The 16,692-nt window shown below is 39.3% G+C and overlaps 1 protein-coding gene across 1 annotated transcript; it reads right to left on the bottom strand.

The window, feature by feature from the left end:
- Positions 1 to 2,426: 2,426 nt before the first annotated feature.
- LOC103705138 (eukaryotic translation initiation factor-like) lies at positions 2,427 to 15,520 on the bottom strand. Its single transcript, XM_039128274.1, has 9 exons — positions 15,153 to 15,520; positions 14,204 to 14,275; positions 12,515 to 12,610; positions 11,991 to 12,209; positions 5,189 to 5,286; positions 4,814 to 4,901; positions 4,329 to 4,679; positions 3,988 to 4,230; positions 2,427 to 3,777 (listed from the first exon to the last, which is right to left on the bottom strand). The coding sequence occupies exons 1-9, from the start codon at positions 15,321 to 15,323 to the stop codon at positions 2,752 to 2,754; spliced, it is 2,364 nt and encodes a 787-aa protein (XP_038984202.1). The 5' UTR covers positions 15,324 to 15,520; the 3' UTR covers positions 2,427 to 2,751.
- Between the last annotated feature and the right edge of the window lie 1,172 nt (positions 15,521 to 16,692).

The following is a 16,692-nucleotide window of genomic DNA, read 5'->3' as shown; positions in this document are numbered from 1 at the left end:
CCTGTTGGTCAAAGAAATTGGACCAGTTTAGTCAATGCCAACAGAACCGGTCAGCAGGAGATGATGACATGGCTACCCCTCTGACATGTCAGAAGAATATGGTTGCTAGATGCTATCACGGTAGATCAAAAGCTGATATAGCATTTCAGACGCTGACGTGGCTAAAAGCAATATGGCAAATCCGAAGTTGAGGTGGCATCTCAGAAACTAACATGGCTAAAAGCAATATGGCAGATCAGAAGCTGATGTGGCAAACTAATGCAATAGTTGATGTGGATGTTAGAGAGCTAATGTGGCAGCTAATGTATCTGGTCAATGCTAATGTGGTAGGTTGATATGGTTGATTAGAGTGGCAAACCAATGTATCTGCTGATGTAGCCAATTGACGTGGAGGACTAATATGGCAGGCTGATGTGTCTGCTAGAGTGGTTGATTGACGTGATAGACTGATGTATCGGCAGATGACTAACTAAACCCAAATAGATTGGATTCGAGCCCACAAGTCTGATTGGATCACAATTTGAATCTGAATCCGCAATGACTTTAGCTAAAACGAGTTGGATCCTTTTAGAATTAGTTTATAAGTTAATTGAATCCTTCTTAGATTAAATGGATTGGATCCTTCTCTCGGATCCACTGGGTCTTTCTCATAAGGGATGGAGTTCTTGCCTTAATCAAGATGGTAGTGGCGGTGATGGAGGAACCGACCTTCCAAAGGCGGCGAAGGAGGAGAGTAAGAGGGTGGAACGAACCGAAGATGGTGGGAGAGAAAGCAAAGAAGATTGAGCTGGAGAAACTAAGGGCCCAGTGATGGTGCTAGGCAGCAACATCAGAAGGAGGCCATGGATGACACTAGACAGCGGTGATGGAGAAGCTGAAGGGTCCGATGATGGTGCTAGACGGTGACATTGAAAGGAGGGACATTGGAAGGAGGCCATGGATAGCTCTAGACAACAGCAGCAAGCCAAGAGGGCAGGATGGACGGTTCCGATGGAGCAAAATAGTTGAGTAGGAATAAAGGTCAGGCTCTGATACCATATTAAAATATATAAAAAAAGAATATATATAAAAGATTTATATTTATTTTCTGTATTTTGTATTCAAATTACACCAATATATACGTCAATATATAGCCTAATAATATGGCTAGTAAGAAAAGTATATCACGACTAATATGGAAATATCAATCATATTTGGACTATTACAGTAACAAGATAGTAAATATGCTTAATAGATGAATTCTAGGTTCAAGGACAACATTTTTTATCCAAGTTCCACAAACAAAATTGAGTAGGAGAGTAGGAAAGATATAATTTGAAAAGAAATTTGTAAGGAACACCCGTACCTAGTATCAGGAATCTTTTCCTCAAGGCCATCAATCCAATGCTAACAGGAATCACTCCTAGGGCCTCCTCCCACCTCACCACACCCATCAAAGAAATGGGATTAGCACGAAGCTCCCGGAGGTTCACATTGCATGGCGTTTGGTACATGAGAAAAACAATTTCCAATAGATCTCTCTAGGAGAGATGAGGAGGGAAACAAGAAGGGGGCCTTTGAGTTGCTTGAGCTCCTCTCTAATCCTCAGGATCTATCACTTACGGTCCTTGGACTGCAAGAATCAAGGATTAAGGTTTAGGATCACTTTCTTTGGGGAGACGAGGAGGGGAAGGGAAGAGTACTTTCACTTCCAGCATTAGGCATCGAAATCGAAGGGGTTCGGTGGAGATTCTTGAGCGGACGAGGGCGAAGGCGAGGGCGATCTTGAGGGACAGAGAGTCACAGTGAGAGCTCGGGTTGGAAGCCATGGTTGAGACCATGGAGGACGAGTGCGAGAGAACACAGTGGCCATCAATGAGTTGGAGCCCACTCGGAGGAGAGGCTTGAAGTGACTTTAGCGAGGGAGAGGACCCATTTGTTAACCGCCATCCTATTAATATTTATCCGCATTGTTATTACATATAAAAAGAAGAGAACAAAAAAGCGATTAAATTTCCCCTCTCAATAACATCTACATTTACATGGCAGCATTTCTCATTTTAATTTTTTTTTTTTTTATACTTTAACAGGTTAGTCATATAATGCATGTACAAACACACCCAATACAATACTCAATACAATCAGAAAATACAAGCTCATGAAGTGCTAGAGACAACTCCCCCTCCTTTAACCACAGGATATTTTCTGAATAGCTAGCCACTCTAAATGGTACCATCATCATTTCACTGAGCCTCCCACAAGTGATAGGAGCAAAAAGGAGGAATGGATCTCTTAAGCCCTGTAATCTTTTCCGCATTGAGAATGTATAGAGGCAGCTCCTCCACTCAGATTTCCAAAATCTACATTGATTCAAAGCAGATTGACTGGTAATACGCAATAATCCTTCATTCAATAGAAAATAACAGACAACAGATAATGTCATCAGATAGACACAAGCATGTATCATCTAAGATTTTTTTCTTAACAAACATCAAGCAAAATTAGCCATGAGCATGAGACCAAAATCCATGGCATTTTTTTTTGCTATAATAAACATTTATGTGACCTCGCAGAAATATACAACTCAAAAGTAACCATTCCTCGCAGACCGCTTAGGGTCATTGTATTATGAGTTGCTTACCTCAAAAGGAAAACAGAGGAAAGATGAAGGAATGAGAAACGGAAGAGAGAACAAGCCAAGGAATATTTGTTTTATCAAAGTTACAGATGGTTGAGAGAATCAACTAGGAGTACCAGCCAATACGGTTGAATTTAAGCGAGCAGGCTTTCACAGGTCTTGATATCAGCTGCCAGTCCTCCCAATACTGCCTGACTATCGGGACCCCTTTTGATGGTTTTCATCACAGCATCAAACATTGCTGACCGGAACCCGGAATCTTCAACTTTCTTCAGAATATCTTCCACCACCTTGAAACCAAGACCACCAACAAGAATCAGTTTACCCACCACTTCACCAAAATAATTTGGTGCCTTTGGCAAATCAATACCAACATCATCCAGCATTGCCCCATAAAGCAAACAGCCAGTCCCCAGGTCCCTTGGTGTGAGAACTTTCTGAGCCAACAAATACTCCAAAAGCTTGACAACAAGATCCACACAAGACTGGCCCTTGTCCAAAGCTAGATTGATGGCTTCCTTGACAACTTCCGGATGGTATTCAGGGCTCTTCAGTTCCTTCACGCATTGAAGTGCTTCATCTAGCATGCAGATGTGGAAATACTCCTCCAAAAGACCAACAGTCTTCTTATGTAGCTCGTTAGGATTTAACCTTGGTGCAGCCATTGGCTTGTCTGGGATCACAGATGGTGGCATTTGCGAAAGAGGTTTCAGGGACTGAACATTCTGAGATGAAGAATCTACTCGACCTGAAACAAGGCCAGAAGGACGAGCTGGGGGACCACTGCCCTGCAACAATGCACTAGTTTTACAAGCCATCAGGCCACCGCTACCTTGAGGTAATAGCTTAGAGTTGATGGGCAATGGCTTGCCAACTAAAGGACTCTGGACACGGTTAGTTTCTCCCCTGGGCATCGATCTGCTCCTTGGAACTTCCCAGTTGTCCCTATCCAGCCCGGGCATTCCACGCATCTTCCTTGTTCCAGGCATTCCAGGCATCATACCTCCAGTTCCAGGTCGGCTTATAGGTGAACCACCAGGGCTGAGGGTCCCCAAAGCACCAACACTACGACCATTTCTCATGTTTGCAGTTGTTCCAGGGCGCAAACCAAGGTTCTTTTCCGCCTCACTATGAATTTCAGTGATGGTCTTGGCCTTCACCTGCAAAACCAAGACAGAAAAAATGCTCTAAATATGAAAAAGAAATTGAAAATTCAAAACATGCATATATCCTGATTTTTGTCACTACATATTTCTTTCTCCAACAAATTCAAAAACACGTGATGCCTCACATGTCCAAAAAATAAAATATTTTATAATACAAACAGAATGCTGTAAGCTGAGATCAGCAAGATGGCACCGAAAGTTTACCTCTTCACGTCGAGGGACCCAGTTATTGGTACGGAGGTCAAGCACATCACGGACCATAAACCTAACTCGTGGCTCAAGCTGGGGGTTCATTGTTAGCTCCTTCAACCGGTTGAAATAAGCATCATTAAAACGACGAGATTTGGGGCTTTCATCCAACTGCTTGCCAATGGTGTTGAAGACCTGACAGATTGCCTCAACATTCTCCTCGGCAGGGCAAGCTTTGCTATCAGGCCCCAATAACTCCTGTTAACAGTAACTGTGTCAGACAATTATTTAAAATAGTGGACCACTCAAAAAATGTAGAAGAATCAGGGTTAAGATGAATAGTGTGATCTACATACTTGGACGATGTGATGCACTATTTTCTCTGGCACCATCTTCTGCTTTAGAAGCTCGCCAATAAGGCGGATGTTACCAAGAGTGCGGAGCTTCACCATTCTTTCTTTATCCCTACGTTCCATTTCTTGGTCTGGGCCTGTCAACTTTCTAATCTCAGCCCTCAGATTATCAGCACCTTCAAATGCCTCCTGACAATTATTCAAGAGCATACGCTTGAAAGTGATTTCTTTCCCATCCGGTTCTTCAGGGGGCAATGGAGGGAGCCTCTCATTTAGATCAGAACACAATTGCGCATACATGGGACAGAAGGTAGGCTCAAAAACAGCTTTTTCGAATATGAGTGTAATGACATCCTGCATCATTAGTGTGTTTTAACAACTAAATTTTTGGGAGGGACAGCAACTGTTACAAAAGCAATTGTGCATAAATTCTGGGAAACATGAAAACTAAAAAGCAACCGAGCAAAAATTTTGGGAAGCATGAAAACCTGTAGAATATGGGGTGTTGTGATTCCAGCATCAATCAGTTGGTCCTTGAGAACATCAAATTTCTCTGGAGTCAGCTTGTTCAATATACTGCATTAAAATAAATAACAGAAAATTAAAAAAGAAGTCCAAATCATATTATCTTGCTTCCACTAATCAGATAAAACAGAGAGAGACAAAATCATACACAAAAAGGAGGAAAGAAACATGTATAACAACAGATTCAGGGAAGAATAAGTTGTGCAAAACCAAAAGTAACAACTGACAGCAGTTAGACTTAGGGTCATATATAAATCCACCTTCAAAACTAAAAGATTAAAAAAAATCATATGATTAAAATTTGCCAGCAGGCTAAACTAAACAATCACGTTAATTACCCCTTTACTGTTTTTAGAACCCGTTCTTTATCTGTAAGATTGCCTCTTCGAGTAGACCATGGCACTTCAGCCTTGACCAGAGCAGGTGTAGGCCCCGCCTGATAAATTGCAGATAATGTTACAAATGTCAAAACAAAAAAGGGGATCCATAAAGACATTAACAAACAGAGGAGACTGCATCGAGTATATAAAGACTATAAAGGAGCATGCTACACATTAAACCAGAGCGATCACTTTGAAGGTGGTGAAAGTTGGTGCAACATGTCAAGCAATCAATAGAAAGATTAACACTAATGACACAATCCATAGGACATGCATTTATACATGAATTAAGCTGTGAATTCCTCTTCAGCGAATTCCTATCAGGGCTCAAGAATAAGAATACAGGTCAAAGTTAGAACTATTACATCCAATCTTGCTAAAACAAAATGGTGAAACTGAGTATAACGAAAGTAGATCATATTCTGCACCTCTAATAAGTCTACAGGTGGAGCCAAGGATGCAGTTCAATTGAAGGCACAAAGAATTTCCCAAACAAATTATTACTTCTGCTTAAGAAAGATGGTTATATAGGAAAGTGGTTGAGTTTAAAGAGGGTGAACAGAATGAAGATGTCTTCCTAGTATTAAAAGAAGAAAACAATTGAGGAGTTAATATTATAAACAAGAAGGATAAGCAGTATTACCTAGGTCAGAAAAAGGAATCTGGATGTCAACAGAAAAAAAGGATGGCATGAGTACAAGGAACCAAGAAGAAACTTCCCAGTTTGGAGGATGTAATCCTAATAAAAATTGTGATAAAGCAGAATCCACCAGCTAACCCTCATTGATGGCATAAGAAGCATTTGTTATTTTATGTGACTACATTTACTGAATACAAAAGTAATATCTGGGCATTATTTTCATGAAATTATCCACCAAATGATTAAGGAAGTCAAAAGATGTTCTTTTTTCTTGAGAAAAAGGAAAAGCACAAACATGCATGTCAGTTAGTATTAAATTTTTAAAATAAATATATGCAGACTGTCTAGCTTTATGGAGGATTGTCATAGTGTAATTTCATGTCCACATGGTTAATTTATATACTGCAATAGATCCCCACAAGTTCCTTGACAATATTGACTCCTGCAGTGGACAGAGGATCCATGGTCAAACTGTTTAATAATCCAAGTTAATTGAGAAAGAAAAGAAAGAAACCATTTTGGGAGATCTAACAGGCTATCCAACTCCAAGTAGCAACTGGGCTTCAAAGACAGACCCATATGACTACCAAAGAGTTATTTTCATTTTTCTTCACCAAGAAACAATTTCAGACCATAACATTGTTGAAACCTCCATTGCTGCATCCCTATAGCAAGCTGCCTATATCATTGTGCTTATGTTGAATGAGGTTTATTTTAGAAAATGAGGAATTCTATGTTTAAATTGAATTAGATGTGAAAGTTCAGTTTTGGATTGCAAGTACGAAAGCAAACCAGAACGGGATTACATATTTCTCTTGCTTTCCATGCCTAGCTTTCTCATTTAAGCTTTTTTGTGCAGCCCAGACCCATCTCAGGACCAGGCCAGCCTCTTTTACTCATCGACATTATCCCTGTGTTCCCATGATCATCAAATGCAGAAAGTTAGGAATTTGACATTGGTAAATATGAAGAACACATGCAAACCCACAGGAAGAACAGTAGACAACCAAGGAATTAGTCATCGATGGTTCCTCACATCCACTAATATATTATATCATATCTTCTGAGGATCTTTTCAGTCTTTCACAAGTTTTTCATGTTTCTTAAGACTTCCCTCATTTTAGGGAATATGATATAAAACCAAATAATAATAAGTTTCAGTCTATGATATTCATGGATTTCACTTAAATTGATGTTCCAGCAGTCCTTGGAATCAACTTATGATTATTTTTACCCAAATTTATGAGTCTATAGTCATATCTACATAAAAAAAGTATATAAGATTTTTTAGTTATGAAGTTTTAAACTTCTTGCTCAATTGAAATTCTTTTCCAAGTCATAGGCTGTCAAGTCCTATGGCCATAGCATTTAAGTTTGCAGTTGTTTCAAGACTAGGAAATATTGTTCCCGAGCTGTTTAGTTTCTTTAATTGGGGGTTTGCACAAAGTTACAAATTTCAAAGAATTTTTTTTTTTAGTTGAGATAGAGATCAAGTGGATAGGTGCAGTACAGTTTTTCTCTCTCCTCCCCTTTCACATTCTCCCTTCCTCAAGTTTTTTCTCTTATTTATCTTCTCTTTCTTTTCTTCTTCGGTTTGCTTGTTATTGTGCCATAAATTAGTTCTCAACCTACCTTTGATTTGGTTTCTGACTCCAGAATGATGTATTATTTTACAAGCAGTCTTAAACATCACCCAAAGGCCTATATTCCATACTTGATGGAACCTTAACCACTTTATTCATCCACTTTGATCCACACCTAAACCCCTCAAGTCCATGCACTCTCAAGAAACTTATGCAACACCAGAGCCTTTATACCCATGAATCTGATCATGAAGTCTCTTAAAAACCTTGCAAGCATACTCTCTCACATCCCATACCTAGATTCTAGTTTCAACCTTTATTGATCCTTATGACCAAAGTCCAAAAGATACTTCCTTCCTACCTCATAAAACTTGGATCTGTCCAAATCTATCATCCTCCTTGCAGCAAAAACCAAGCCATTAAAATCCAAGGTACGCCGTCTCGATACCGGGCTCCATACTAGTGCCACACTATCATTGTGCCGGTATAGTACGAGGCCTGTTCGGCGAACCAAATGTCAGTACTCCTTCCCTATACTATGTACCAGTATCGAACCAGTATGGTACAGTACACCCTATACCGATCCGGTACGGTATAGCAAACCTTGCATTAAAACCTTCTAAAAATCATAGATTCCACACCATTGCAAATATACAGCTCTGACCCCATAGAGTGTGGCATCAAAAGTAAATCATATTATTCTCAAATTAGCTTTTGCTGAAATAGCTAGTTGGATGTGTATCGAAACTCATCACAACTATAGCAGGCATCAACATGCAAAGAAGATTAAAAGAGTGTTTTCGATTGTACAAGAGTCGGGAAAGATGATGAAGAGACTTAAATTTACATAGATGGACATTGTGAGGAAGAAAAAAATTGCAAGTCACAAAGACCAGATATTAAATAACTAAAACCAAAGGACAATTAATAGTTACAATCCTTACATATGCAGGAAAGAATGGAGCTAGAAATGAAGTAAGAATATCAGCGAGCAAAGATATGAAAGACAATTGATGCAATTACAGAATTTCACCTTTAGTAGGTCTGGCGGAACAAATTAAAATACAAGCACGAGAGGTGTGGAGCTCAAGGAAATCAGGAACATGCTAAAAAGGTTGTGAACAGTGGACTTAACATTAAGAAAAAAGAAATGCAATGTCAACAAACTACCCTGAAAGAATTGGATAACACATGTTTCTCAATGCCAAAAAAAGCATTTCAAGTCCACTGCTTGAATGGTACTGTTCATAGCATAAAAAAGAGCATCGCATTGCATGAGGCTGCCAGCACTGCAAGGTCCAGAAAGGGTTAGGCAAATGCAGCCTTATCCCGACATGCAAAGAGGCTATTTCCATGCTTTAAACCATGACACCCAAGTCAAGATGGAGAAACATTATCGTTGGGTCACATCGCACCCTCTGGTACTGTTCATAGAATAAAGTAAAAAATTTTAAGCAATAGAACATCAACATGTGCTTCTGTCATGAGAAGTGGAGGACATGAGAGGAAATAAGGTGGACAAAGGAGAGAAGAAACAAATATGATCGGACAATAAATACTAGGGCCCATTGTTGCCTCTGAGCAATCACATATACAGATTTAAAGACATAAGAGAAAAACGATGAGATTGAAGCAAAATTCAAAAGTGGAAAAAAAATGGCATATATAGCTTGTTCTCAAGAAGACATAAGAGAATATGTAGTTATACAAAGGATAGCCACAACAAAGCACAAGTATGCATCTGGGGACAAGAAGAAAAGGGTGACACTAAGATTCAAAAAAATAAAACATGATAAAGTGGTGAATGCATAAAAGATTGGATGATTACTGCTTTATTATTAATTTTACAATTTAAAACATGGCATGCCAAATGCAAAAACATATTATGATAATTCACATAATTCTTAAAGGGTGTCTATAAAGTTTACAATTTAACAAAAACTACTTTAAAAGTGAGGTGCAAGAATTAGAAAGGAACCAAATCCTGAAAGTCGCAGGGGTTGAAGTTGCTTTAGACACAGTTTGGTTTATGTTAGTGGCAAACCAATAACCAACCTGATCCCGATCAGTTCCCAATTCTTGAAACTCTAACCAAAATCAATCAGCATTTTAGGATTAGAACGATAGACAAAACAACGCAAATCACAATTTGGTTGGTTCAATTTCGAATTACCTAGAGACCATAAATTCAAATCAGTAAAATGATATGTTTCCAAAAAAAATTAAAAAAAATAAAAATAAAAAAGAACAAGTAAAGCCATTAGAGTGTGAGGGACTGAAAGGCTGAAGGTGACAACTCATGAGACCCAAGAAGCTAAGGGGAAGCAGGAATCGTGAATCCTGGGGGATTAAAGAGCAGCCACCATGAGCTGCTAACGGACCACAAGGGAGGAGTTGTGACTCAGGCCATGAGCGGCAGCAGGTGAGAAGGGTTTGAATCTTTGAATAGACAAGAACTTAATCATCTAATCCCTGTCTAGGTTAAAAATATTATACAAACTATATCTTAACCCGGTTAGCATATATGATACTATAAAAGCACATGTATATTTATCTGTATGATATAGTATCGGCTTGGTTCTGATTAGATCGGTTTACTTGACCTCTTGAATTGGAAATAAGCGAGTGCAACTGGGTTTATGAAAAGCAGAACTTGTATAGAACTGATTCCCAGTTAAACGCCAACCAACCGACCCAATGCTGCCACTTCATTCAGTTCTCAAGAACTTGGAAACATGTAGCCCAAAGTTGCAAGTCAGAAGGGGCACTATATTTTATGGTGCTCAAAATTTAAAGTCATCTTGGCATCAGGATTCAAAGCACAATACGAGAATAGCATGAACACCATTATTCCAATTCCTGCTTCCATGACATAGTAATGATTAATCAATGGTCGAAATGGAGGTCAAGAAGATGACAAAAAAGGACATTGCATTTTCAGCTATGGCAAGAAAAAATACGACAACAAAAACAAGGCAAGGGAAAGTGATGCCCTTTTGTAAAGAATTCAATTTATGCATGTTATCCAAAGCGGGCCAAGCACTGAAGTGGAATGCAGTTTGATGGCATGATCCGTATCTTTGACGATAAGAAGTACTGAGCTTCTATTTCCAATTAGTACTCTTTTAGTATCATGCCTTGGTGATCAACCAATAGAATTTTTCAAAATTGTGCTTCACAACCTGGCAGCATAGGCACCAATTTATCCTCTTTCTTTTTGTGATAAAACAAGATTCAACCTTGACTAAGTCAATTGTGTGACCAAACCGATTCACGTAAAAAAAAAGAGTATTATTAAAAATTATACTACAGTCACATGTTTAAGAAGCAAAACAAAGGCCATAGAGAACAAGTAAAAGAATTATGGTGGCAATCAATGGCATCATATCCAGCCAGGCAGTTCACTCAGACTTTAAGAACATTGAATTGATAGCTATTGTTAATTCGGAGAACCATTTGACTAAGCAAGAAGTCGTCATTATCATGGTCGATTTTTCAACAACTCAGTGAATGCCATAAATGATAAGAATTGAAATGTGGTGAAAACTGAAATTCCAGTTGAGGTCAGTCAGCACGAAAAAGAAACTTCGTTTCACAAATTATGAAGATGGACTAATTGGTAATAACTAGGAGGAATTTCCTTTTTCTCCCAAAGAATATAGTAATGTGATATGACCAGAAATAGAAGGGAATCCTCAAATACAACTGAAATAAATGATTTAGAATTTGTTTAAGATCAGAGACAAAAAGTACATGAAGTGCAACTTTAGTGGGAATCGAAATGAAAATCAACAATTATAGATGGCCACAAATAACTCCATCAGGGGTCAGCACATTTGATATCATGCATTGCTTACACATAAAATAGATATAGATAAACACACATTTAAAAATAGAAGCGCTGATCAATGTAGCAAAGGATTAGATCGTTGCATGTCTCTAAAACTTGCAAAAAACTTTTGATGGCAATAAGCCCAGTAGTGTTGTATAGATCAGACTGTTGAATGAAAAGTTGGATTAGTGCCATAAATCAAGAATCACAAAGATGAGAACATGTAAAACAATTGGAATAGCTTAAAGATGAAAGAAATAAATCACTGATTGCAGGACATTAAACAGCCAACTAAGATGCTATCAGCATATGAAAAGCGGATTTAAAGAGGGATTGGTTGATATAAAGGCAAGAAGTCATGATCAAGAAACAGTAGACCTGAGAGAAAACATCTATGATTAAATTATCATTAAATGCAGAATGCCATTAAGCAATGATGCACTTGAATGGAGCAACAATGTTCAAATAGATAAATTTCATGACATCTAAAGTACTTTAGTAAACCAAATTCTCATTGGCACAATGTTCAGACCAACAAATCAAGTATATACCTAGATAAAAAGGGCATGTGGAACAAGTATCGTACATAAAACAAGAAGCATGACATTCTTTAAACATTACCAAGGAGTTAAAATTATACACGAACAATAAGTTAAGAAGGAAAAGAGGCATCTCCAGAGCATCATAGCAATACTTAATAATTACCCCTGGGGTGGAAGTTTTTGAAGAAAATTGGGAACCCAGTTGGTCTTGCTTATTAAATTGGTTTATTTCTTGTGGTCTCAAATTGGATGCATGTGCCTCTTTATTATCACGTATCGTATCCCACGACCTCTCCTCTCCAACTGAGGGCAATTGCCCTGAACGTCCACGCCAATCACGATTTTCCGGTTCATAATAGCGACTCTGTGATTGAGTTTGCAACTGGAGAGTATAAACAAATGTTAGAAGATGTCTGTACAAAATTAGAAGCACATAGAGAAAACCTTGATATAAACATAAGGAATATAGAAAAGCATGACGATAAATATTCTTTAAGCAGACATCCCAAGCAAAGTTCTCCAGAAACACATATATTTCCTAGAGAAGAAAAAAAAAATTGTAGAAAACTGCAACTCTAAGAAAGTTGGCGACACTGCTCCTCATATTTAGAAACATACAGAGAACTAACCTCGCTACTTTTATAATTCAAATGACGCATACAATTCACACCTTTGACTAGAACTCACATTGACATCACTGCGACCCCAAGTCTGATCTTCATTATATATTTCAGCCTCAATCTCCCGTTTAACTTTCAAAATATCTTCAGGGATCTCAACAACCTGTTAGGAGAAAAAATAAGCAAAAGCTGCAGGCCAGGAAAGTAGCTCATCACAAACATTTAAACTAGTGCAATGAGTATATCTAAACCCATGCATACTAAAATTTAATTTTTTTAAGTAGCTACCAAGAATATTGATGGCATTGATATAACAAATAAATGTATGAAACAAGATTAGTAACCATGATATGCCCCACAATTGAAGGAATATTGAAATTATTTGGTTTCATATATAAGTAGGGAAAGATACACAGTGCATGCTAAGTTTAAAAAGAAAAATATTTATCAATTATAATATATATATAGAAATAAAAATAATAGATAAAAAAGAAACTTGAAAATAATGGAGCAATAAGGTGATGTTCAAGTGATTCATATATAGGACGTGAATGAGGTGAACACTTCCACCAAAGAAGAAGAAGATGAAAGATGAGCATTATTAGGTATATTGCCAAGTGCAAGATGGAGAGAGATGTTGGAACATACATCAAGAGCAGGTTGTGGTTATGAGGTTGAAGATGTAGGTGGCATGGAGATGGTACAATAGGCGAAGAGATGGTGGTTATTAGGGCAATTTCGTGAGGAGGGGGGCCAACTTGGGATAATGGGTTATTATTTAGAATGATTAAGAGAGATAAAAAGGAAAGACAACACCTATGCTGCCCTATCTTTAAAATAGAATGGTTCTTATTCAATGAGATAACTATTATTCCAATCTAACCCATGGACATATACAATATAAAGTCTTGAAAAGTAGAATTGTTTTCCAATATAGGCAAATTTGACAAACTTAAAGAACTAACTCATGCTTTTTCATATAGTAGCCATATTTATTTGGTAAGACATCTTTAAATCTCTTCCCAATTGAGATTTTCCAATCAGTTGGAGATGATATTATTAAAAAATATATTCATTTGGAAATAATCCATCGACACATTCAGAGGGTTAGCCTTAAACCAATGGTAAGGTAGCTGTGAATTGGAGGTCACGAGTTCAAAACATAGAAACATGGAGTAAGGTTGTGTACATCTAGCCCTCCCCAAACTTTGCAATGGCAGGAGCCTTGTGCGCTATACCACTCTTTTTAGTCCATTTACACATTCGACATGTCTATCTTCTCTAACGACCTCAAGCAACCATAGGAGAGGAAGAGAGGATCTGTAAGGACTCATGCACGCATGTGTTTAATCCCACATCGACTATGTACTAGGTAAATCTTGAGTACTTATACAGGGCAAAGAAACCTAAATAATTACCTTCTGGCTAGGCCTTCTCTAAGAACCTCAAGTAATCATAGGAGAGGAAGAGAGGATCTGTGAGGACTCATGCACGCATGTGTTTAATCCCACATTGACTATGTACTAGGTAAATCTTGAGTACTTATACAGGGTTGCACAAGTTTGGACCTTTTGCTTATTTCAAGACTTGCTCCTACTTTAGTTGCTACATCCTTGATGGACAAACAAATTCAAGTAGACCTTGAAAACAATAAATTATATTCAAAGTGATGATGATGACAACGATGACAACGACGATGATGATGGCGATCAAAAAAGAACTTTTTAAAATAAAAATTAAATAAAAACTTCGATACCTGATGAAGTTGTAGAAGTTCGTCTCTTGTGTAACGAATGTGATCGCGACCCTCAAACTGTGAATCTCCAATCTGACAAAAGTTTAAAATAGTTTTTATATCCCAATATCCATTTATTATATAAGAGGAAACAAAAGAAAGTAGATGCGGAACCGTATACTCTTTGCAATTAAGAAAACCTGGCATCTAATCACATAAGATACAAGATACATGGAAATTCAAAAAACAACAATTTCTGGATTAAAAGATTCCATGCCTAATGATCTCTCTTTTCTTAATATATTACTTATGTTAGACGCCATGACCCAACGAAATGAGCTATGAGCACTAGCAACAAGAGCCAAAAGCCGCATACCACCTTCCAAAAGCTAAAGGCCAATACTAGAAATTGTCGGGATAAGCAATATTGATAATACAAAGCATGAGGAAAATTATTAAAAAGAAAAAGATGCTCTTGAACAAAGACTATGCATGCATTTGCACATAGAATCCCTGAACCAAGAAAGTTCAATTCACGGACTAATAAAAAAGCCATGTTCAACACCACTTACAAAAACGCTCAGAACAATCAAACAGTGATAACTACAAATTACAAATCCAAAGACACTTCATCAGGAATCCTTTCAAAATAATTCTAAAGCAACTTTTCAGCATGTAACTAAGCTCTCCAAAGTCGAGATTCCATAGATAACACAACCTTTTTGTTTTCTAAAGAAACCTGCTTCGGTGAGTCAAACTAACCAGATCAAACATGAACAATTTCAAGCAACCGATCTATAAATCCATTTAATATAATTAGAATCCCTAGCTCCGATACCATATCAGGCTAAATCCACAGTGCCAAAAAGATAAACAAAGAAAAGAAGAAAAAAACCAGAAAACAACACCAACAATATAAACTTTCACGGTTCAAATGAAACCCTAGAACCGAAGAAACGGACACGCCTACCTTGAGAGGCAGGGCGGTGCTGGCGCCGCCATGGGGGCGGAGGACGGGGAGATCCGAGGAGGAGGAGCTGAGGGAAGAGCCGCCGAAGTCGAAGCGTGGGGCAAGGAGTCTGCTGCCTCGGTTGCCGCCACCACCAGGCCTCAAGCTCAGGACCGTCTGCTCCGACTGCATACCTCGCCGGAGATCCTCTCTGCGGGCGGTGGTGTGATCGCGCGGTCGGCCGGCCGATCGAAGCCGACGAGCAAGGGCGAAGAGGAGGGCAGAGGCTACGGCAAGAGGAGGAGGGAGGAGAGACCTTCGCAAAGCCCCCTCTCTCTCTTCGGCGAAAGAGAAGGGCGAAGGAGAAGAAGGAGCGAGAGAGAGAGAGAGAGAGAGAGTATAGGGCGAGGGGAAGGAGAGAAGCCCTATATATGTCCGAGGGGGTAGGTATTTGCGTAATTAAATTCCTTCAAAAGGGTTAAGAGGTATGCTACATTCATATACAATCGGGTAGTTCTATATACACCCCCCCTATTGCTCAGGACACCCCCCCCCCCCCCCCCCCCAAAACCAAAAAAAAATACCCAAACTAACCTTTAGTGTAATTACCATATTGCCCTTGAAATTTTCTCATACACCCCCCTTCCTCCTCCTCCGTTTCGTTTTGAAAAGAAAAAAAAAAAAAACACCCCTCAAACCCCCCTTAAACCCCTCCTCCCCCGTTCCCCCTTCTCCCTCTCGTCGCCGGCATTCTCCCGATCTCCGACCACCTCGCTGGCTTCTCCCGGAACCACCTCGCCGGCTTCTCCCGAAATTTTTTTTTTTCACGGTTCGTGCTCCGTTCGGCACTGGATCGCCGAACAAAAGGCTTCTGTTCGGCTGAATAGTGCCGAACAGAAGCCTTCTGTTCGGCAATCCTCAACCGAACAGATCTGTTCGGCTGCACAGTGCCGAACAGAAGGCTTCTGTCCGGCACTGTTCAGCCTAACAGAAGCCTTTTGTTCGGCGATCCAGTGCCGAACGGAGCACGAACCGTGAAAAAAAAAAATTTCGGGAGAAGCCGGCGAGGTGGTTCCGGGAGAAGCCGGCGAGGTGGTCGGAGATCGGGAGAATGCCGGCGACGAGAGGGAGAAGGGGGAACGGAGGGTTTTGGGCGTTGGCGAGGTGTTTTGGAGGGGAAGAGCGGGGTGGGGGGGGTTTGGGGGGTGTAGAGAGCAATTTAGGTGAGGGGGTGGGGAGGGTGGGGGGTAATTTAGGAATTTTTAATTTTTTAGGGGTGTCCTTAGCAAATGGGGGGGTGTAGAGAGTATTTAATTTTTTTTTAATTTTTGGGGGGTGTCCTGAGCAATAGGGGGGGTGTATATAGAACCACCCTATACAATCGTAGGAGAAGGGGTAGTTCTATATACACCCCCCCTATTGCTCAGGACACCCCCCCCCCCCCAAAACCAAAAAAAAAAATACCCAAACTAACCTTTAGTGTAATTACCATATTGCCCTTGAAATTTTCTTATACCCCCCCCCTTCCTCCTCCTCCGTTTCGTTTTGAAAAGAAAAAAAA

This window comes from Phoenix dactylifera, chromosome 7, assembly GCF_009389715.1.
Source record: "Phoenix dactylifera cultivar Barhee BC4 chromosome 7, palm_55x_up_171113_PBpolish2nd_filt_p, whole genome shotgun sequence".
NCBI classification, from domain to species: domain Eukaryota; kingdom Viridiplantae; phylum Streptophyta; class Magnoliopsida; order Arecales; family Arecaceae; genus Phoenix; species Phoenix dactylifera.
The sequence above is the reverse complement of the archived record's forward strand: the minus strand, read 5'-3'. Positions and strand labels throughout refer to the sequence as shown.

Coding starts and splice junctions, on each gene's coding strand:
- LOC103705138 (XM_039128274.1), bottom strand. CDS start 15,323: ATGCAGTCGGAGCAGACGGTCCTGAGCTTGAGGCCTGGTGGTGGCGGC. Junction 4,680..4,813: donor CAACACCCCATATTCTACAG/GTTTTCATGCTT, acceptor CTAATGATGCAG/GATGTCATTACACTCATATT. Junction 4,231..4,328: donor TAGTGCATCACATCGTCCAA/GTATGTAGATCA, acceptor TACTGTTAACAG/GAGTTATTGGGGCCTGATAG.